Below are 24,004 nucleotides of genomic sequence, written 5' to 3'. Positions count from 1 at the left end.
TGCATTGGAGAAGGAAATGGCAACCTACCCCAGTGTTCTTGCCTGGAGAATCCCAGGGATGGAGGAGCCTGGTGGGCTGCCGTCTATGGGGTCGCACAGAATCAGACACAACTGAAGTGACTTAGCAGCAGCAGCAGCAGCAACAACATGGTTAATGCTATTTTTTTGCACAGTACTCTATTTCCTCTATTGACTTATACCCAAATTATGATATTTTAAATGTTTAAATACTATGGTCTGTTTTTGGATTTCTTTTTATTTGAAAATGCATCCGCTATCACTATTTTTTTTTTTTTTTACTATTATAGCTTACAATATTAAAGACTTGCACATGCTTCTCTACTTAACAAGCAGCTCAATCCACTCTGCAATCATCTTTTTCTGAATCATCTTGTCTACTATTAATTTCTAAATGTATTTGAAACAAGATTTAATATCTCAAAATATATAGGTTTTTTAAAATTGTAATTCCTCTACCAGTTATTCTACCAACTAACTGCAAAAAACATTAGTGCTTTTAAGACTAATAATTTTACTATCTAGAAGCATACTAGGTTTCTACCATTACATAAACATTCTAATATAAATATTTTTTTATAATTGTATTTTCTTTTATACCTCTTACAATGATTGGTTGTAGGTATTGAATATTTAGCAATTAATACAACAATAGTAAATGGGATCTATTTTTTTCAAATATGAATTTATTTATTTTAATTGGAGGTTAATTACTTTACAATATTATATTGGTTTTGCCATATATCAATGTTTTTATCATATTGTTTGTTTTATTTATTCTTCAAATTTTGTTAATATTTAGGAAAGACACCAATTTTTTCTTCCCCTTTGGTTAACAGTTCATTCCTGGAATCCCTTAACACTGTGTCACTTTCATGAAAGTATCTTCCTGCTTTGTTTTTCTTGAGCTTTTTTCCCTAGGACAAATACAAATAAACCAGTAATCAAACACAAACAATAAAAAGACATGGAAGAAGCCTATATGCCCTACATGTTTATTTTTTTAGAATAAGCTAATCTTTTGTTCACCAGCTTGGGTGAAAACTGTGACCTCAGCCCTGAGAGTTGGAATGAATCTTGTGAAGAAAAGGACCAAACTCCCAGAGCAAACCTTGGGAAGGCAGCTTCGATAGTTTCTACTTTTACTTTTGGAAACCATTGCATTGGTCAAAAGTTTTTGGAAAAGGCAAATGGAACACAGAAAGTCATAGAATCCTTTCCCAGTCATCACTTTAAAATCCGAATATTTACTACGCTTCTTCTCTCTTTTTGTAACATTTCATTTCCAGGGAAAGTCAGATGGTCCGAATCTCACAGGCAACACAATAGGACTCTTTCCCCCGAGATACATTGCCGTCTGTGGGAGGGGAGGGGCTCTTGTCTTCTTCTTGGTCTCCCTCAGGTCTTCAGTGACCTGGGCAGGTCACAGACCTCCAGACACCAACAGTCTCAGAGAGCTTACTGCCCTCACTGGGCTGAGGTCTGCCAGGGTCTGAGGGATGAGAATCTGGTGTTTGAATGAGTGCCTGTTTGTGAAACACCTTCAGAGGTGCGTATGTCACACCAGGGCATCTGATTTTGGTTTCTTCACCACTAAACCTACTGGTGCACACTGATGTTGGTCTGGGTGATCCAGGGAAGCCTGGGGGAGTCTGAGGTCACTGTGGGGAGGGATGAGACTATAGCTAAACCAAAGGTGCGGATCACCTGGAAATAGCTTAGATCTTAGCTTGTTTGGGGGACAGTGTCTCAGTTCACGTTTTGCCCTCTTCATCACAAACCTTGAGTGCACAGCTCCCCCAAGGGACATGTAGAGGGTTTACTCACTCATTTTCCACATCCTGGATGGAATCAGGCAGAGGCTTATTCCTGGTTTCAGGAAGGAGTGGGACAACAAGACCAGCGAGGATGGGTAAGACTCCATAGATGATCCAGGGCAGGTGAGGGGAATACACCGTTAGGATCATCAACAGGGGAGCCAGGGCTGCCCCAGTATTAGAAGCAATTCCCATGATTCCCACAGATGTTACCCTTGGGGTATAAACAATAATACAAGAAAGTCAAGTACAAATCTACAATATAATTTGTGATTTATTATTTTGCTTTGATTATGGGAGATAGCATAGCAGTAGAGAAGGCTGATGACATATGCTTGCTTTTGAAATTTTCTGTTAGTCATAAGTGATTTTTTCAAATTCAAGTACATTAAGTGCATTAAAACACAGTTTGATCATTAAAATATACCATTACTCATGCCATCTATCCTCTGTGTAGTTCAGAAGACTATATAAGATGATGCATTTAAGGGCATCACCCAGTGCCTAACAAAGTCTGCTTTAATTAAATTTGCTTATAAATTGCTGGTGTTTTATAATTATAGTTGATTGCTTTGATAACTAACCAATCTTCTCTTCTTCCTTCAATAAATGTCAGTTAACTGAGAAAGGTCTGTTTTGATCCTGAAAGAGTATCCATGAGATTTCAGTATACCTGAGCACAGTAGGAATTAGCTCACTTCCATGGCAAAAGTTACTGGCAAATGTGGCGAAAGAAACTCCTATTGCTAAAGCTGCCAATGCCATACGCAAGGCCTGCATTTCTGGAGAGAGAAAGACCAGTGAGACATGAAATATGAGCTGAAGCAATTGCATTCCTGTAATTATAAGTAAATAAGATCTGAATGGAGGTGTTTGCAAGTATACATTGTAGAGAAGCTGCACAGGGGTTGAAAATGTGCGGTGTCTAATAGACTGAGAAATGTGACTTATCTACTTTTTACGACTCATGATGAATAAAATGGTCTGGGTTATTTCATCAATTCTCCTTGAATGTCTGAGATTTGCAGAAGAGGAAAAAGAAGGTGAGACCAGCAGATGTTCTCTGGCACTAATTCTGTTCTGTGTCTCCTCTACCCTTGAGGTAGAATGCAGAACTCTTGTTGGCAGTTTCTGAGGGGTATGATCATCACTTAAATCCTCATGGGTCTGAAACATTGGTGCATATGCAATATTTACAAGGGACTTATATTGCAGAAGAATATAATAAAAGGGCAGGGCTGCTATGTTAATGAACAATTTGAAGAGCAACTAGATTTAGAATAATGTTAGAAAGTCAGGAGTAAGGACCTTCACAAGGGAAAGAATGCTAGCCTTCAGGAAACACTGAAGGCAAGGTTCAGTCAGTTTCCACCCAGTTACAGAAAATCTCACAAGAATATTGCAACACTGGAGCGACGTTGATTGTAAGGCAGCAAACTTGCTCTGCTGATGCTGTTCAAGATGAAGAGAGAAGCAAGGCTAAAATCAGAGCTACCATATGACCCAGTAATCCCACTACTGGGCATATATCCTGAGAAAACCATAATTCTAAAAGGACATCTACTCCAATTTGGTTGCAGCACTGTTTACAAGAGCTAGAACATAAAAGCAACCTAAATGTACATCAGCAGACAAATGAATGGATAAAGAAGAGGTGGTACATATATACAAGGGAATATTATTCAGCCATAAAAACGAATGAAGTTGGACCGTTTGTAGTGATATAGCTGATCCTAGAGTCTGTCATACAGAGTGAAGTTAGTCAGAAAGAGAAAAACAAGTACTGTATATTAATGCATATGTGTGGAATCTAGGATTAATACATATATTATATTAATACATTATATTATAGTACATACATATACTACCAGGTGTAAAATAGCTAGCTACTAAGAAGTTGCTGTATAGCACGGGAGACTCAGCTCAGTGCTCTGTGATGAGGTAGATGGGTGGGGTGGGGGTCTGTAGGAGGGAGCTACAAAAGGGAGGAGATCTCTGTATACATATAGCTGATTCACTTTTTTTGTACAGCAGAAACTAACACAATATAAAACAATTATGTTCCAATAATAATAATAATAATAAAAAAAAGATGAGAGGAACTTGCTTATCAAGTATCATGTAAAATATATAACTGCACACTGGGAGTCAGGTGAAGCATGGTGATCATCTGGGTTCCCCTATTTATTACACATGATTGCTTAATTCAGTGAAATTGATTCTAAGAGGGGCCCTTAGCTACAATGACTTGTTCCTAATGGATATTTCTTCTCTGCCTGAAGATACGAAATTCTTGTTTTCTTGAGGTCAAGACCACACCCCTGAACCAGAGTTGGAGACAGAATCACGGAATAAAATGTCATGGTTCACTGCATGAATCAGGGCACTCAAAGCTGGTGCTCTGGGACAACCCAGAGGGATGGGGTAGAGAGGGAGATGGAAGTGGGGGGGGGGGTTCAGAAATGGGGATACATGTATACCTGAGGCTGATTCATATCGATGTATGGCAAAAAACCATCACAAAATTGTAAAGTAATTATCCTCCAATTAAGATAAATAAGTTAATTTAAAAAAAAAAAGAGAGAGAGAGAGAGCCTGAAGGGAGGAACTGAGAGTATTGTGTCCTTGCGTGACATGCGGTTACAAGGTCTAGACCCTCCAGGTTGTTGTTGTTTAGTCGCTAAGTCGTGTCCAACTCTTTGAGATCTCATGGACAGTAGCTTGCCAGGCCCATGGGGGTCTCCAGGCAAGAATACTGGAGTAGGTTGCTGTTTCCTTCTCCTGGAGATCTTCCCAACCTAGGGACTGAACCCGCGTCTCCTGCATTGCGAGGAGATTCTTTACTGCTGAGGCACCAGCAAAGCTCCTAGACCCTTCATACTTACTATAAAAAGGCAGGACTTCCCTGGCCATCCAGGAGTTAAGACTCTGCACTTCCATTGCAGAGGGCCTGGGTTTGTTCCCTGGTCAGGGAGCGAAGATTCCTGCTTGCTGCACCGCATGGCCAAAATCAAGCAAGCAAGCAAACACCCAAAGGAAGCGTGACTAAGCAAAGCCAAGTGATCAAATGCTATCTTAGAGAAACTGCCAGTAATACATGGTACCAGTTTCCAGATACTTCTTGGACGTTATATCAGAGCCAACCTTGACGGATCTTTGGCTCTTTCCCCAGCAACTTAATAGCAGAATATGTACTAAAACACCTGTGGCTTCCTAGGTGGCACCAGTGGTAAAGAACCTGCCTGTCAATGTGGGAGAGGCAGGAAACGCAGGTTCAAACCATGAATCAGGAAGATCCCCTAGAGGAGGGCACTGCAACCCACTCCAGTATTCTTGCCTAGAGAATCCCATGGACAGAGGATCCTGGTGGGCCCCAGTCCATAGGGTCACGAAGAGTCAGACAAGATTGAAGTGACTTAGCATGGACGTGTACTAAAACTCCAGATTGGTTTTGGGGAATTGTTAGAACCCAATCTCCATCTTCTTCTTGCTTGAAATAGGTGTGACCAGTATAATTCATGAGAAATGAGGGCGGGGAAGACATTTTCTTGCTTGAATATTTGGCCTTTTCTTACCTTCAGACACACAAGTGATGGTTAGAGTGGAGACTGCCAGCAGATATATGAAAAGCATCTGGGTTATTCGACGGCCCAGGTGATTCAGTGCCGAAAGAGCGGTGTAATTGGCTGGGATGGTGACTATGCCAAGGAGAATCTGGAACAAGAAAATATTGCTCCCCAAGTGCTGGAGGTGGAGAGTCAGGCCAAAATGGGTCAGCACGTTTGCAAATCTGTGGTGAACAAAGGTGAAAGACACGTAAGTTTAGACTATAGGCCCTACCAATTGCAATAATATTGGCCCAGACAGGCAGTGGTTGGCGATAAACTCTTAAGGAATGGTCTATTTTGTGAAATATTTCCTTGCAAGACTATCACTTTAAAATTATCATAAAATGATTGTATGATGATGGAGGTCATAAATATTATTACACTTTCGGGGAGAGAGTTTTGCTGTAGAGGAGATATGATGGAGCCTTCTAGAATTTTAGCTTTTTTTCTATACCTTGATCTGGGTGACGGCTATCTATATATGGAATTATTTATTGAATAGCATCTATTTGTTCATTTTACTATTTGTAGGTTTACTTTAATTAAAATTAGAACAAGTGAAGAAACTTATAGCCAAGAAACTTATAGCCAATCATGTGCCATGATTGACATTCTCAGCATCTGTAGTGATGAGCCTGGTAGGGTGTATGACAAACAGAACTTATCATTGTATAATTACTTCTTTGCTTACCTTTTCATAACCTTTTCACTTTTACCGAACATAGCAACCATATTCTTAACTTCCTCATACTTTGTTTCAAATCTGTCCCTCTGGCATGTTGTAGATGTTGAAATAACAAATACAATCACATCTCCACTATTTTAACATCCCTCATGTACTGTGTGAAGCCCACCTCACAAAGGACAGGAGGCAGATCCTTTTACGCAGGTTGGGTGTGCGGAACAAGTCAAACACAGAAGGTTTGGTCTGTGCTGCCTGCAGCTCCTCCTGCATGGCAGATCTCAGGACCTTCAACAAAACAAACTGTTCAGTGGTCGCACAATTGTAGGCTTTGTGAGGTTCCCAACAGAGGACCAGGTAGATGACTTCCCTTTGTCCCTACTGGAAAATATAGACACTGAATATGTAATGACAGGTGTACAGCGTTATGAATGGAGAATCATGGAGTTAAAGGGAAACTTTACAGTGGCAATGGCATTTTGACATGAGACTCAATTTGCCTTTTGGGAATAAAAAGGGGTGTCAAGATTATAGATTCAGGTCAGGAAGGCATTAAAGGAAGAGTTACTTAAATTTAGGTCCAAAGCTTCATTTTTATGAGAGGGGCCTGAAAGTCTGGAAACTGAGCTTGGTTCTCAGTTGGCTGCTCTTGGTAGAAAAAACGTTTTTTTCAGGAAGGAGACTAATTCTTGTGACAGCCTTAACTTTGGTCTACGAGTCAGCCTCTTTAAGGGAAATCCTAGCATGTTGTGCCTTCATGAATGAAATGCCTGGCATTAAATCTAAGGACAAAATCAGAGGAGATCTTGCAGTAGTATATTTTATGCCCACACTTTATTACCTGGTGTTACACAATGGCTCTGCCATTTTCCAGGTATGTACCTTGAGAGGTGAATTGAATATCTTTTAGCCTCAGTGTCCTTGTCATTCAAAAGAAGAATAAGCAGATAAATAAATCAGAGAATCAGGATTAGGATATTAGGAGAATAAAAAATAATGCCTTTCTCACAGAGATTTGTAGTCACAAATGTGCCTATCAGTTTACATTTAGTACGGCTGAGATCCTTATTAACTTATTAAGTAAAATTTTTTATTTATTAATTTTAATTGAAATACAATTGATTTATAATATCGTGTTAGTTTTGGACTTACAGCAAAGTGATCTATACATATATTATGCATATAATCATATGTATAAAAATTTTCAGGTTTTTATATGGGTTTTGCTTTTTATTATGGGTTATTATAAAACACTTAATATTATTCCCTGTGTTATAAAGTATACAGTAAACCCTTGCTGATTACCTATTTCATATATATTAGTGTTAGTGTTAGTTGCTCAGTTTGTGTCTGACTCTTTGAAACCCCATGGACTGTAGTCTACCAGGCTCCTCTGCTCATGCGATTCTCTAGGCAAGAATACTAGAGTGGGTTGTCACTCCCTTCTCCAGGAGATCTTCCCGATCCAGAGATCTAACCCGGGTCTCCTGCATTGCAGGCAGATTTTTTACTGCCTGCGTCATCAGGGGAGCCCATATATAATAGTGTGTATTTATTAATTCTATGCTCATAATTTACACCCCCCACCTCACCTTTCCCCTTTGGTAACCATAAGTTTGTTTTCTATGTCTGTGAATCTGTTTTGTAAATAGATTCATTTGTATCATATATATATTTTTAAGAATTTGTGTATAAGTGATAAGTAATTTGTCTTTCTCTGAGTTACTTCATTTAGTATGCTATTTTCAGGGTCCATACATGTTGCTACAAATGACAATATTTCATTTCTTATGGCCAATATTCCATTGCATATATACCACATCTTTATTCATTCATAGGATGTAAGTGTATTAGTCACTAGTTGTGTCTGACTGTTTGCAATCCCATGGGCTGTAGCCCACCAGGCTCATCTATGGCATTCTCCAGGCAAGAATACTGGAGTGGGTAGCCATTCCCCTCTCCTGGGGATCTTCCCACCCCAGGGATCAAACCCAGGTCTCTTGCATTGCAGGTAGATTATTTACCATCTGAGCTACCAGCGAAGCATTCATTGGATACCATTATCATTAACTATAGTCACCATGCTGTACATTAGTTTCCCAGACTTATATCTGAAGGTTTTTACATTTTGACCTATGTCTCCCCATTTCTCCTTTTCTCTAGCCCTTTGCAACCACTATTCTGTTCTGTGTTTCCAAGAAACAGTTCTTTTTTCAAGATTGCACATGTAAATAATATCATAAAATATTTCCCTTGCTTATTTCCCTTAGCATAATGCCCTCCAGGTGAATCCATATTGCTGCAAATGGGAAGATCTCCTTATATTTTTAAAAGTCAGAATAATATTCCATTGCATATGTCTGTGTCTCTCACACTTTCTTTACTCATTTAACTTTTGAAGGATGTCTAGACTATTTCTAAATTTTGTCTATTCTGAAAATTTCTAAATTAATATGGATGTGCAGATTTCCCTTCAAGATACTGATTTCATTTCCTTTGGATATGCACCCAGAAGTAGAATTGCTGGGTCATATGGTAGTTCAGTTTTTAATTTTTTGAGAAACTACCATAGCATTTGCCACAATGGCTGTACCAATTTACATTCCCATCAACAATGTGTGTAAGGTTTTCCTTTTTCAACATCCTTGTGAACATTTGTTATCTTTTATCTTTTTGACAATAGGTGTAAGATAATACTTCATTGGGTTTTAGTTTGCATGTCCCTAAATTATGCTGAGCACCTTTTCACATACCTATTGGCCATTTGTTTCTTCTTTAGAAAAATGTCTATTCAGATCGTTTGCTCATTTAAAATTGAATTATTTTCACTTTTGAGAAAATTAACATTTTCTTTATATATTTTTAATATTAACCCTTAATCAGATATATGGTTGGAAAATTATTTTTTAAAATATAAATTTATTTCAACTGGAGGCTAATTACAATATTGTAGTGGTTTTGCCATACATTAATTTCTCCCAAGTTGTAAACTGCCTTTTCAATTCATTGTTTTCTCAGCTGTGCAGAGGCTCTTTAGTTTGATGCAGTCCTACCTTTTCATTTTTGCTTTTGTTGCTTATGCTTTTGATGTCTTATTCAAGAAACAGTGCCAAGACTCATGTCAAGAAGCTCTTTTCCTGTTTCCACCACCTCTCCCTGCTAGGAGTTTTATGCTTTTCAGTTCAGTTCAGTACAGTCATTCAGTTGTGTCCGACTCTTCACGACCCCATGAACCGCAACACACCAGGCCTCCCTGTCCATCACCAACTCCTGGAGTCCACCCAAACCCATGTCCATTGAGCCGGTGATGCCATCCAACCATCTCATCCTCTGTTGTCCCCTTCTCCTCCTGCCCTCAATCTTTCCCAGCATCAGGGTCTTTTCAAATGAGTCAGCTCTTTGCATCAGGTGGCCAAAGTACTGGAGTTTCAGCTTCAACATCAGTCCTTCCATTGAACATCCAGGACTGATCTCCTTTAGGATGGACTGGTTGTATCTCCTTGCAGTCCATGGGACTCTCAAGAGTCTTCTCCAACACCACAGTTCAAAGGCATCAATTCTTCAGCACTCAGCTTTCTTTATAGTCCAACTCTCACATCCATACATAATTATTGGAAAAACCATAGCCTTGACGAGACGGCCCTTTGTTGACACAGTGATGTCTCTCCTTTTAAATACACTGTCTAGGTTCGTCATAACGTTCCTTCCAAGCAGTAAGTGTCTTTTACTTTCATGGCTGCTGTCACCATCTGTACTGATTTTGGAGCCCAAAAAAATAGTCTGACACTGTTTCCACTGTTTCCCCATTTGTTTGCCTTGAAGTGATTGGACCAGATGCCATGATTTTAGTTTCCTGAATGTTGAGCTTTAACATTTTCACTCTCCTCTTTCACTTTCATCAAGAGGCCCTTTAGTTCTTCTTCACTTTCCACCATAAGGGTAATGTCATCTGCATATCTGAGGTTATTGATATTTCTCCCGGCAATCTTGATTCCAGCTTGTGCTTCCTCCAGCCCAGTGTTTCTCATGATGTACTCTGCACATTAGTTAAATAAGCAGGGTGACAGTATACAGCCCTGATGTACTCCTTTTCCTATTTGGAACCAGTCTGTTATTCCATGTCCGGTTCTAACTGTTGCTTCCTGACCTGCATATAGGTTTCTCAAGAGGCAGGTTAGGTGGTCTGGTATTCCCATCTCTTTCAGAATTTTCCACAGTTTATTATGATCCACACAGTCAAAGGCTTTGGCATAGTCAATAAAGCAGAAATAGATGTTTTTCTGGAACTCTCTTGCTTTTTCCATGATCCAGCAGATGTTGGCAATTTGATCTCTGGTTCCTCTGCCTTTTCTAAAACCAGCTTGAACATCTGGAAGTTCATGGTTCACATATTGCTGAAGCCTGGCTTGGAGAATTTTGAGCATTGCTTTATTAGCCTGTGAGATGAGTGAAATTGTGTGGTAGTCTGAGCATTCTTTGGCATTGCCTTTCTTTGGACTTAAATGAAAACTGACCTTTTCCATTCCTGTGGCCACTGCTGAGTTATCCAAATTTGCTGCCATATTGAGTGCAGCACTTTCACAGCGTCATCTTTCAGGATTTGAAATAGCTCAACTGGAATTTCATCACCTTCACTAGCTTTGTTTGTAGTGATACTTCCTAAAGCCCGCTTGATTTCACATTCCAGGATGTCTGGCTCTAGGTGAGTTATCACACCATCGTGGTTATATGGGTCATGAAGATCTTTTATGTAGTTCTCCTGTGTATTCTTGCCACCTCTTCTTAATATCTTCTTCTTCTGTTAGGTCCCCACCACTTCTGTCCTTTATTGAGCCCATCTTTGCATGAAATGTTCCCTTGGTATCTCTAATTTATGCTTTTAGGATTTACCTTTAAATCTTTAATTTATTTGAAGTTAATTTTTTTGAGTTGTGTAAGACTGGGACTCAGTTTCATTCTTTTGCATATGAATATCCAATTTCCCCAATACTATTTATTGGAGATATTATTCTTTCCTCATTGTGTGTTCCCTTATTAAAATCTTGTTGAACATTTATGTATGGGTTTGTATCTGGGCTCTCTATCTGATCCACCATCCTTTGTGCCTGTTTTTATGCCAGCACCATACTATTTTGATTATTACAATTTTGTGATATAGTTTGAAATCAGGATGTATGACACCTCCAGCTTTGTTCTTCTTTTTCAGGATTGCTTTGGCTATTCAGGGTCTTTTGTGGTACCGCACAAGTTTTAGGATAGTTTTTTCTACTTCAAAGAGAAATGCATTTGAATTTTGATAGAGATTGCTTGGGGAGAGATTGTATATTACTTGGGATAGTATGAATCTTTCATAATATTAATTACTCCAATCCAATAATGGAATATCTTTCCATTTATTTTTGTCTTCAGTTTCTTTCATTAGTATTTTATAGTTTTCGGTATACAGAAAATATTCACCTCCTTGCTTAAATTATTCCTAAGTATTTTATTGTTTTTTTACTATTGTAAATGGGTTTGCTTTCCTAATTTCTCTTTCATATAGTTGGTTGTTAGTGTATAGAAATATAATTAATTTTTAATATTGATTTTTTATCCTTCAACTTTACTGAATTTGCTTATCAGTTCTAACAGGCTTTTTATATGGAATTGTTAGGATTTTCTATTGTATAAACTTAATAAACAGAAACTTCAATTAAATAGAATCAAGAGATTAGAAGGGGGAGCTTCTATGTCTTGTGATAGTAGTAGAGCCCAACAGGAAGAAGAAAGACTCCTTTTCTTTCCTGGCAAGGACAAACCAATGAAGCTATGGACTCTCTGTTAACTATAAAAGATTTCCTAACTGCTTTTTCCTACCTATAAAGGTGTTTTCTTTCCCTTGCTATGCACAGCTTGCATATGGCTCACCATGGTTGCTCACCTGAAATGCAATTCTCTATTGATCCTGAATAAACCCATTTTTACTGGAGAAATATCAAGCAGTCTGTTTCATGTCAACACTGTACATAAGATCATATCATTTGCAAGCAGAATTGATTTTATTTATTCCTTTCTGACCTGGATGGCTTTATTTATTTATTTTTTGCCTAATTATTATGGTGAGGATTTCAAACTATGTTGAATAGAAATGATGAGTGTGGGCATCTTTGTCTTGTTCTTGGTCTTAAAGAAAGGCTTTTAACTTTTCACCATTGAGTAGATGTTAGCTATGGGTTTGTCCTATATGGCCTTTATCATATTTAGGTACATTGCCTCTATACCTGATTTTTTGAGAATTTATGTCATGAAAGGATATTTAATTCTGTGGAATCTTGATCACAGAGAGCTGGACAAAGCAGTGACTGGGGTTCCTGGGGAAAGGTCTCACCACAGTGACAGTGCCAGCCTTGGAGAAGAAATGCAGTATCTAGGACTCCAGGTATCTCTGACGTCTGATCAGCATAGGTGAAGCCTATGTGAGTCCTCAGAAGCAAAGTCTGTAAAAGTCCATGAGGGTTGAGGCTTGCAGAAGTATCTTGCTCTCCATTTCCTCATAGGGTAAGATCCCTGCACGGGGACTCCTCCTGTCACCAAGCTACTCTGGATTGGAGCACGGGGTGATGCAGCTAAAATGTTTCCTGCACTTCTTCTATGCAGATATCCTTTTGACTTTTGCGTTTCTGCTGTTTTGTCCTTACCAGTCAAACAGTTCAGTTGCTCAGTCATGTCCGACTATTTTCGACCTCACGAATTGCAACATGCCAGGCCTCCCTGTCCATCACCAACTCCCGGAGATCACTTAAACTCATGTCCATTGAGTCGGTGATGCCATTCAACCATCTCATCCTCTGTTATCCCCTTTTCCTCCTGCCCCCAGTCCCTCTCAGCATCAGAGTCTTTTCCAATGAATCAACTCTTCACATGAGGTGGCCAAAGTATTGGAGTTTCAGCTTTAGCATCATTCCATCCAAAGAACACCCAGGGCTGATCTCCTTTAGGATGGACTGGTTGGATCTCCTTGCAGTCCAAGGGACTCTCCAGAGTCTTCTCCAACACCACAATTCAAAAGCTTCAATTCTTTGGCGCTCAGCTTTCTTCACAGTCCGACTCCTTTCACATCCATACATGACCACAGGAAAACCCATAGCCTTGACTAGATGGACCTTTGTTGGCAAAGTAATGTCTCTGCTTTTGAATATGCTATCTAGGTTGGTCATAACTTTCCTTCCAAGGAGTAAGCATCTTTTAATTTCATGGCTGCCATCACCATCTACAGTGATTTTGGAGCCCCCCTCCCCCCCCAACCAAAATAAAGGCAGCCACTATTTCCACTGTTTCCCCATCTATTTCCCATGAAGTGATGGGACTGGATGCCATGATCTTCGTTTTCTGAATGTTGAGCTTTAAGCCAACTTTTTCACTCTCTTCTTTCACTTTCATCAAGAGGCTTTTTAGTTCCTCTTCACTTTCTGCCATAAGGGTGGTGTCATCTGCATATCTGAGGTTATTGATATTTCTCCCGGCAATGTTGATTCCAGCTTGTGCTTCTTCCAGCCCAGCATTTCTCATGATGTACTCTGCATAAAAGTTAAATAAGCAGGGTGACAATATACAGCCTTGACATACTTCTTTTCCTATTTGGAACCAGTCTGTTGGCCCATGTCCAGTTCTAACTGTTGCTTCCTGACCTGCATATAGGTTTCTCAAGAGGCAGGTCAGGTGCTCTGGTATTCCCATCTCTTTCAGAATTTTCCACAGGTTGTTGTGATCCACACAGTCAAAGGCTTTGGTACAGTCAATAAAAGAGAAATAGATGTTTTTCTGGAACTCTCTTGTTTTTTCAGTGATCCAGCAGATGTTGGCAATTTGACCTCTGGTTCCTCTGCCTTTTCTAAAACCAGCTTGAACATCTGGAAGTTCATGGTTCACGTATTGCTGAAGCCTGGCTTGGAGAATTTTGAGCATTGCTTTATTAGCATGTGAGATGAGTGCAATTGTGCGGTAGTTTGAGCATTCTTTGTCATTGCCTTTCTTTGGCATTGGAGTGAAAACTGACCTTTTCCAGTCCTGTGGCCACTGCTGAGTTTTCCAAATTTGCTGGCATATTGAGTGTAGCACTTTCACAGCATCATCTTCTAGGATTTGAAACAGCTCAACTGGAATTCCATCACCTCCACTAGCTTTGTTCATAGTGATTCTTTCTAAGGCCCACTTGACTTCACATTCCAGGATGTCTTGCTCTAGGTGAGTGATCACACCATCTTTGTTTTCCAGCCTTTTCCAGAGCTGTTTTTTTCAGTTGGTAATTGTTTATTTTGGGCTTCCCTGGTGGCTCAGTGTAAAGAATCTGCCCGTCAATGCAGGGAATGTGGGTCAGGAAGATCCCCTGGAGAAGGAAATGGCAATCCAATCCAGCATTGTTTCCTGGGAAACCTACAGACAGACAGAGGGGCCTGGTGGGCTATAGTCCATGGGGTTGCAAAAGAGTTATACACAACTTAGTGGCTAAACAGCAACAACAAGCTGTTTATTTATTGTTTTTAAGGGGAAGACAAGTGTTGGCCTCTCCTAGCCCTTCATCTTGCTGATGACACTCTGCTGCTAGATATTTAAAGTCACATCTATTATTTCAATTTTCACTGGAGTGAAAAACAAAGATTTTGCTTTCTATCTTTCTGTGATCTTAAAATTGTACCTAAGTTGTATGTGTTTTGGGGAAAGGAGATGTGTTATATACTGGGCTGTCAGACATTCAAGACTGGAGTAATCAATAATGCATATATGTGAAATATAGAAAAATGGTACAGATAAATTTATTCACAGTGCAGGAATACAGATGCAGATGTAGAAGACAGACATATGTACACAGTAGAGGAAGGGGAGGGTGGATGAATTGGGAGATTAGGATTGAGATATATACACTACCATGTATAAAATAGATAGCTGCATAGCACAGGGTGCCTGTGATAATCTAGATGAGTGGGAAGGATGGAAGGTGGGAGGGAGGTCCAAGATGGAGGGTATATATGTATACATATAGCTGGTTCACTTCATTGTACAGCAGAAACTAACACAATATTGTAAAACAATTATACTCTTGTTAAAAGATAAAATGACATTTGAGTGGATATAAGTGGAACAAATTTAAGTAATGATTGAAGTTTGTGTGTCAGGCAATTCATCAGATGAAGTTAAAACAAGATTAAGACAACAAATTTCTAAATTATTTTTACAAAATAAAAAAAATAAAATTAAACAATATTGACTAGTCATTCATGCAGTGAATCCATTTTGTAAACCAAGTTTCAGTTGTTTCTCTTGTGCAAATCTCCCTTTCTTCCCCTGGCACTGAGGTGATTGTCAGCTGCCTTTCACTTTGATAATGCTTTATTCTTGTCTTACTTCCTGCTTGTATCACTTATTTTTGTTATGTACCTGGCCCTTGTAAGATCAAATCTTTCATTCTCTGTACTGGGCCAAACTGGTAGGCAAAATGTTAGATTTGGGCTTGACTATAAAGATAGTTCCTCAGAAGTAAGTTAGTACAATTTAATTTTGTATGAGGGTTATATCAATGCAGTTTTAAAAGAATCATAGGTCAATACCAATTTAGAGGTTTTCTTTTTATTTCAGAAGTGTGTACCAACATTCTCCAACATATCAAGGACCCTCAGGGGTATTATCCCTGTGTAATGACTTCATTATGGGAGAAATTTTGATTTCTTTCCAGGTGGCTCAGTGGTAAAGAACCCACCTGCTAAAGCAGGAGATGTAAGAGACACAGCTTCAATCCCTGGGTCAGGAAGATCCCCTGGAGAAGGAAATGGCAACCCACTCTGGTATTCTTGCCAGGAATAGCTCGTGGACAGAGGAACCTGACAGGCTACAGTCCATGGAATTGCAAAGAGTCAGACACAACTGAGCATCCTTTGATTACTTTCCCCCATCTTCAGTCGAATCTTAACTCTCAGAAGCATTTTGTTTCTCCTTATTCAAATCTCTTTTAAAAAGAGCCTCTGCATTCTTTGGGGAGTATAAAAATTTTCATTAGATATGTCATTGAATATGCTTCCAAAAATGTTGCATTTCTCTTCCTGAACCAGCTAATTATTATTTTTTCCCAGAAAATGAAGGTAGACTCTTTTTTCAGGGTCTTCAATAGAAATCTTTCTGTCCCCTGTCATTGCAATATTTAGACTTAAAAATATCTGTTATTTTCCCCCTCATATCTATATGAAAGATTCTGGAAGGCTGGAATCCTGGCTTATTCTGTTATTCATGACCAAGTAACGTGTCTCACACACTGTAATCTTTTGATAAGTATTTTATGTATGTGCATGATATGATGAATGAATCACTTAATGGTCTACAATGTTTTACTTACCTAGGAAGGAAAATAAAAAAGAAAATCACTTCTTTGAGGCATACCTATTCAGTTCTACCCTTGAGACTTGTGGTAAGTTGACTGTCAATTTCACAAAACAGAGATTTGTATTGTTGTGTTCACTGTCATATTTCCAGGGATAGAACCAAACTTGCCATAGGTAAGCACTCAGTAGATTTCATGGATCAAAGTGTTTGTGAGTGAATGAACAGAAATATGAAGTTCCGTATGCTCTATTTTGCACAGTCGTGGAACCTTCTTTCTGGTCTTGTTGCCCTGAAAAAAGGCTATCAAAACATTGAACTGGAAAGAATAAATTAGTTTTGGTTACTTTCTCTTACCAAGTTAATGTGTGGCCGATGCTCAGTCTTTCCACTTGTTAATAATTAGTGATCTTTTCCTCTGTTAAGTAAAACATCTGTGTCTACTTTTAGCAGCAACGTGTTCTCAGCCAATGCCAACACAAACGACATTGATACTCGTTGAGAAATAGGACAGTGAGGTAAGAAGCCTCATAACCACCACTGTGATCTTGCTTTCCCTTCCTGTTATGGATATGAATGATATATATGACATATAAATAATTTAAAGAATAACATATATGTTTTTCTTGCATTCTGTAACCAACTCCCAGCCTCCTCACCTCCATGGTTAGGGTATCTCCAGTATTCTTCCTTCCGTTTCTGTGGGCTGCTTTTTGAAGTTCCTTTAAGCCCTTTTTGGGTTTGTCTATGGTAATCAACCACCGAGCAGATTCTATCAGCCACCTAAAAAAGAAGAGTAGGACAAAAGTGTAGTCAACTTTCACTTGTCCTTTTTGCACATAGCCTTTGTCCAGAGATGACTTTCCCCTCCAGTCTGATGCCTACTGCTTGTTGGATTATACCAAAATTTATAAATTTACATTCTCTTGTGCCATAACTAGGGAAAAATGAGATGACCTCTCTGTGGCGTTTACCTTCACTATTGAGATTGCAGGCTGGAGTCATATTGACTCCCTTCTCAACCAGAGGCAAATTTACCAGGGAGCTCATGAAGCTGAAACATGAGGGATCCTTACTTGTGCAGGCCTTTGCCAAGATTCTCTTAAGGGCATAAGAAATGTCTCCTCATAATGTGTCATTTTTCTAAAATAAGGGCCCTTAAGTGTTTTATGTATGCCAAAGTCTCACACAGATGGGAATCACTCCTGCTCCTACCAGTTATGATGGAATCTGGCTACAGAAGAGAGTTACTTATAGCTGCCTTGATTTTATCATCTGTGTAACAAGGAAGCAGTCCCCACATACTCTGTAGAATTGTCATGAGGATGTAGTGACATAATGGATGAGCCTGAGAGAGACTACATCCTCCAGTCTAAATGAACTCACCTCACTATATTATTAATATATCTGTAATCATTTCTCTGAGGGAGAGTCATTTTCAGACAATAATCTTCTGAACAGCCTTCTTAGGGAGAGGGGTGTAATTGCCATTCATATATATGGAATTTAGTAAGATGGTAACGATAACTCTAAGTCTTTTTAAAGAGAAGGGCAAAGTTGTGCATGCTGTTCAGTTGCCAAGTTGTGTTTGCCTCTGCGACCCCATGGACTGCAGCACACCAGGCCTCCCTGTCCCCTTCCATCTCCTGAACTTTGCCCAAGTTCATGTTCATTGCATTGGTGATTCCATCCAACCATCTCATCCTCTGTAATCCTCTTCTCCTTCTGTCTTCAATCTTTCCCAGCATCAGGGGCTTTTCCAGTGAGTCAGCTGTTTGTATCAGGTGGCCAGAGTATTCGAGCTTCAGCTTCAGCATCAGACCTTCCAATGAGTATTCAGGGTTGATTCCCTTTAAGATTGATTTGTTTGATCTCCTTGCAGTCCAAGGGACTCTCAGAGTGTGCATAGAACAAATGATAAAAACCATCCAATCTGAGCTATTTCAAATCTCAAAAGATGATGCTGTGAAAGTGCTGCACTCAATATGGCAGCAAATTTGGAAAACTCAGCAGTAGCTACAGGACTGGAAAAGGTCGGTTTTCATTCCAATCCCAAAGAAAGGCAATGCCAAAGAATGCTCAAACTACCACACAATTGCACTCATCTCACACGCTAATAAAGCAATGCTCAAAATTCTCCAAGCCAGGCTTCAGCAATACATGAACCGTGAACTTCCAGATGTTCAAGCTGGATTTAGAAAAGGCAGAGGAACCAGAGATTAAATTGCCAACATCTGCTGGATCACTGAAAAAACAAGAGAGTTCCAGAAAAACATCTATTTCTGCTTTATTGACTATGCCAAAGCCTTTGACTGTGTGGATCACAATAACCTGTGGAAAATTCTGAAAGAGATGGGAATACCAGAGCACCTGACCTGCCTCTTGAGAAACCTGTATGCAGGTCAGGAAGCAACAGTTAAAACTCGACATGGGCCAACAGACTGATTCCAAATAGGAAAAGGAGTACGTCAAGGCTGTATATTGTCACCCTGCTTATTTAACTTTTATGCAGAGTACATCATGAGAAACGCTGGGCTGGAGGAAGCACAAGCTGGAATCAAGATTGCCGGGAGAAATATCAATAACCTCAGATATGCAGATGACACCATGCGTCTGGCAGAAAATGAAGAAGAACTAAAGAACCTCTTGATGAAAGTGAAAGAGAAGAGTGAAAAAGTTGGCTTAAAGCTCGACATTCAGAAAACGAAGATCATGGCATCCGGTCCCATCATTTCATAGGAAATAGATGGGGAAACAGTGGAAACAGTGGCTGACTTTATCTTTGGGAGCTCCAAAATCACTGTAGATGGTGATTGCAGCCATGAAATTAAAAGATGCTTACTCCTTGGAAGGAAAGTTATGACCAACCTAGATAGCATATTCAAAACCAGAGACATTACTTTGCCAACAAAGGTCTGTCTAGTCAAGACTATGGTTTTTCCAGTGGTCATGTATGGATGTGAGAGTTGGGCTGTGAAGAAAGCTGAGCGCCAAAGAATTGATGCTTTTGAACTGTGGTGTTGGAGAAGACTCTGGAGAGTCCCTTGGACTGCAAGGAGATCCAACCAGTCCATCCTAAAGGAGGTCAGTCCTGGGTGTTCAATGGAAGGACTGATGTTGAAGCTGAAATTTCAATACTTTGGCCACCTGATGCGAAGAGCTGACTCATTTGAAAAGACCCTGGTGCTGGGAAAGATTGAGGGCGGTTTGAGAAAGGGACAACAGAGGATGAGATGGTTGGATGGCATCACCAACTCAATGGACATGAGTTTGAGCAGACTCCAGGAGTTGATGATGGACACGGAGGCCTGGTGTGCTGTGGTCCTTGGGGTCATGAAAAGTCGGACACGATTGAGTGACTGAACTGAACTGAACGGATCCAATCTGACTTAATTTAAACTAGAGTAACCATGCTGCTTTTTCTTTACGAAGTTGTGGAGGTGAATTTGCTTCCCATTCCTCTCCAATATCAGTTAAAAAAATGAAAAATGTCCATATCTTCTGTATCACATAATTTTCTTGCAAAGTCATACCTATAATCACAGATTGTAATGGAGGCTAGCTCACTTTCAGATGTTTTCTCTGTAGGGATAATGTTTTTGTATCAATTCTGTTTGCATCATATTTGTTAAGTCTTATTAGTAAGGATGGAAAGACCTCAAAAGACAGAATTCCCAGAAGAAGATTCTTTGCTGTCCTCTGTCTTTAGGATTGCTGGTTTTAGCATGTAAAAATAGTGTGCCTAATTAAATTTGAACTTCAAGTTAAAAAGGTAAATTTTTAATTAGAACTATGCCCCATGAAATATTTTATTTTATTTTATTTTCGCTTTTCTTTTTAAAAAATTATTTATTTATTTATTTTTTACTTTACAGTATTGTATTGGTTTTGCCATACATCAACATGAATCCATCACGGGTGTACATGTGTTCCCAATCCTGAACCCCCCTCCCACCTCCCTCCCCATACCATCCCTCTGGGTCATCCCAGTGCACCAGCCCCAAGCATCCCATATCCTGCATCAAACCTAGACTGGTGATTTGTTTCTTATATGATATTATACATGTTTCAATGTCACTCCCAAATCATCGCACCCTCTCCCTCTCCTACAGAGTCCAAAAGACTGTTCTATATATCTGTGTCTCTTTTGCTGTCTTGCATACAGGGTTATCGTTACCGTCTTTCTAAATTCCATATATATGCATTAGTATACTGTATTGGTGTTTTTCTTTTTGGCTTACTTCACTCTGTATAATCGGCTCTAGTTTCATCCACCTCATTAAAACTGATTCAAATGTATTCTTTTTAATGGCCGAGTAATACTCCATTGTGTATATGTACCACAGCTTTCTTATCTATTCATCTGCTGATGGACATCTAGGTTGTTTCCATGTCTTGGCTATTATAAACAGTGCTGAGATGAACATTGGGATACACGTGTCTCTTTCAATCCTGGCAATATTTTAGATAAAAAATTATTTGTTGCTTGTTTGAAATTTGGATATAATGGGATTTCTTGTGTTTTATTCAGTAGCAAACAAAAATACAGAACCCAGTTAGAAATTTCATATAAATCATGAACAATTTTCAGTATAATTATGTATCTTACAATATTTGGGATATAATTTCACAAAAATATTAGCTGGTTATCTTAAATTCAAATTTCGTTGAGTGTCCTTAATTTTATCTGGCAACTCTACCAATTTTGCTTCTTGAATTGTACATAGGGCACATATAAGGAGAGTACATACTCAGGTATGAAGTGAAATGAAAGTCACCCAGTCATGTCCAACTCTTTCCAATCCCATGGACTGTAGCCTACTAGGCTCTTGTCCATGGAATTTTCCAGGCAAGAATACTGGAATGGGTTGCCATTTCCTTCTTCAATACTCAGGGATAGACCAGGACCAAACAGAATTCTTGTATCTGATTCCATGTACATTCTCACCCCAGACTCTCACAAGACAAAGGAGGAAAGAAGGCTTATACCTTGAGGCCAGAAACAAAACAAAGAGTGGTGCAGACATCACTAGCTGGAGAGTGTGCCAGTCTCGAATGGCAAAAGCCAGGCCTCCAAAGATTGTCTGTCCCAGACTACTGGCAGCCATCAACAGTGTTGTTGCCATGGCTTGGAATCGGGGCTCTGTCCATTCCAGTGCTGAAAGAAAACACAAGTGGAAATTTTAATTCAAGTAAACATGGAATTTCAAGGTCAGAGTTAAGACTCGGAAAACACTGAAGATACAAAGCATCGACTTACTGAGCAAAACATTAATTGTCAGGAGACATGTAGCAGACATTCCAGCCAAGAAACGTAGTGAGCAGTAAATGATGAAATTGGGGGCAATGACTGTAAAGGTATCAACAATGGCAAGCTGGAGGAAACACAACCTGATTATAAACTTCCTCCCAAACAGGAACAATAACAACCTCTTGTAAAAACTAGCAAAAAGAAAGCACTTTGAATCCTTAAAGAATCAATAATAAATGGCAGATCTGAGAAGAAAACTTCCTGTGTGTAAACAGAAACTGAATGTATCAAAGCCTCTTCTCTATTCTGTTACTAGTATTGGGTCGACACCATTTCAAATCATATAGGCAGGTTGCAATATTTTGGAATTTTAAAATATCATAACTGTCCCTTCTACTAACACATGCTTTTAGCATAGGGATTCTGTATAAAACCTACACTCAGGGAATCTAAAGTTGTACTTGCTAATTTAGGCTCACACAGTTTACAACAGAACTTATTTGAAAACAATGTCTGTGGAATAAATCCATCACAGTGGCTGATGGGTTGCATATGAGACCCTCCTTGCTGACTTTGGGTTTGTTGGCTTTGGGCAACAGGTTTCCTTCTAAAACAATATAGAAGACAGTCATGACAGAAGCAGAGAGGAAAATTTTGAGAGGAATTTGATAAGATGGAGAAGAAAGAAACACAGAAGCAAATATTTTAAAAGAGGGATTTAAAGAGGCAGGCCCCCAAGTCCCAGGCAGAAGGACAGCCACCTTGATCCCTGCAGCTTCAGCATGCCAGCTCCCAGAGCCACTATAGTACTATGTCAGGATGAACACAACAGAGCAGGGATGAAAATTTGGGCTGCTACTGGGCAGAACTGTGAATGCTTGCATGGGAGGTACATAAGTTCACTGTGATCACATGGGCCCCACTTGCTATAGGACTCACTTCCTTTGGCACAAAGCTTGCACTTAAGGGCAATGGAGCGTTATGGAATCTGACCCTTAGGGCTTCTATGCCAACAACTGGGGATCAGATCCCACCCTTGACAGGGCTATGACTGTCACGGAGCAAAGAGGAGGATCTACCCAACATTCAGTGCAGGCTGTGAACCTTGCAACAACAATTACACCTCCTATCAAGGGCAAAATGACCAGCACACTCTGAGGAAAGATGTGGTAGGCATCCATACACATAACAGCCCTTGCACCAATAATATTAGAGGGCTGCTCCCAATGCAGCGCTCACTTGGCGGAGCTGCATGGAGACTACACTACTGGACCTTCCTCACAGCTGGAATTGGCACATCCCACCCAGCTGGTACCTGCTCATTTCCCCACAAGTGAAGGTCTTTCTCCAACAAATCTAGTCTATAAAGTTTGGAAGAGGTAATTGTTCTGTGAAATGTGCATACATCAATGCAACACTATAAGAAACATAAAAGATCAAGGAAACAGGACACCAGCAAAGAAACAGAATAGTTTGACAGCAGCTGACCTCTAATAAGTGGATGTCTTTGAACTGCTTCATGAAGAATTCAAGGAAACTGTCTTAAGGAAACTCAATGAGCTACAAGAGAATGCAGGTTGGCAATTCAATGACATTAAGAAAATAATACATGAACAAAATGAGAAGTTGAACAGAGAGCTAGAAATGATAAATATGAACCAAATTCTAAAGCTGAAGAATACAGTAAGTGAAACAATATACAGAGCACCAACAAAAGATGTATAAATTGGAAGAAATATCTATGAACTCAAGGACAAGTCATTTGAAATTTTCCAATCAGAGAAGAACAAAGAAAAAATATTAGAGTACAGAATGCCTGTTGGATTATGAACACCAACAAATAAAATGCTGTTCTCATTATGGATGTCCCAAAAGAAGAAGAGAAAGAGAAAGACAAATTAAGAGAAGGGCAAAATAAAATACTGAGCAAATATTAACAATCTGAAGGCTGAAATAGACAGCAGTGCAGGGGACTTCAATACCACTTTCAACAGTGGAAAATGGAAATGGAAAATCAATAGAAAATAATGAACTATATATATTTTTTCTCCCAGTCTATCCCTCCCTCCCACCCTTCCCCACTGGAAACCATAAGTTCATTCTGTAAGTCAGTGTTTTGTGAATAACTTCATTTGTATCATTTTTTTTTAAGATTCTGCATATTCAGTTCAGTTCAGTTCAATTCAGTTCACTCAGCTCAGTCGTGTCTGACTCTTTGCAACCCCATGAATTGCAGCACGCCAGGCCTCCCTGTCCATCACCAACTCCCAGAGATCACCCA

At 39.4% G+C, this 24,004-nt stretch overlaps 1 protein-coding gene across 1 annotated transcript in view; it reads right to left on the bottom strand.

Moving 5' to 3' along the window:
• Positions 1-874: 874 nt before the first annotated feature.
• Positions 875-24,004, bottom strand: part of LOC128068890 (organic anion transporter 7-like) — a 44,431-nt gene continuing 21,301 nt past the window's right edge. Inside the window, exons 3-10 of the mRNA XM_052662155.1 lie at positions 21,733-21,902; positions 21,462-21,630; positions 17,132-17,255; positions 6,298-6,413; positions 5,411-5,625; positions 2,509-2,617; positions 1,846-2,049; positions 875-935 (exon numbers count right to left, since the gene is read on the bottom strand). Coding sequence (XP_052518115.1) covers positions 875-935; positions 1,846-2,049; positions 2,509-2,617; positions 5,411-5,625; positions 6,298-6,413; positions 17,132-17,255; positions 21,462-21,630; positions 21,733-21,902 — 1,168 coding nt within the window. The remainder of the gene's footprint in view (positions 936-1,845; positions 2,050-2,508; positions 2,618-5,410; positions 5,626-6,297; positions 6,414-17,131; positions 17,256-21,461; positions 21,631-21,732; positions 21,903-24,004) is intronic.

The sequence above is a fragment of the Budorcas taxicolor genome, chromosome 25 (genome assembly GCF_023091745.1).
Source record: "Budorcas taxicolor isolate Tak-1 chromosome 25, Takin1.1, whole genome shotgun sequence".
Lineage (NCBI taxonomy): Eukaryota > Metazoa > Chordata > Mammalia > Artiodactyla > Bovidae > Budorcas > Budorcas taxicolor.
The sequence above is the reverse complement of the archived record's forward strand: the minus strand, read 5'-3'. Positions and strand labels throughout refer to the sequence as shown.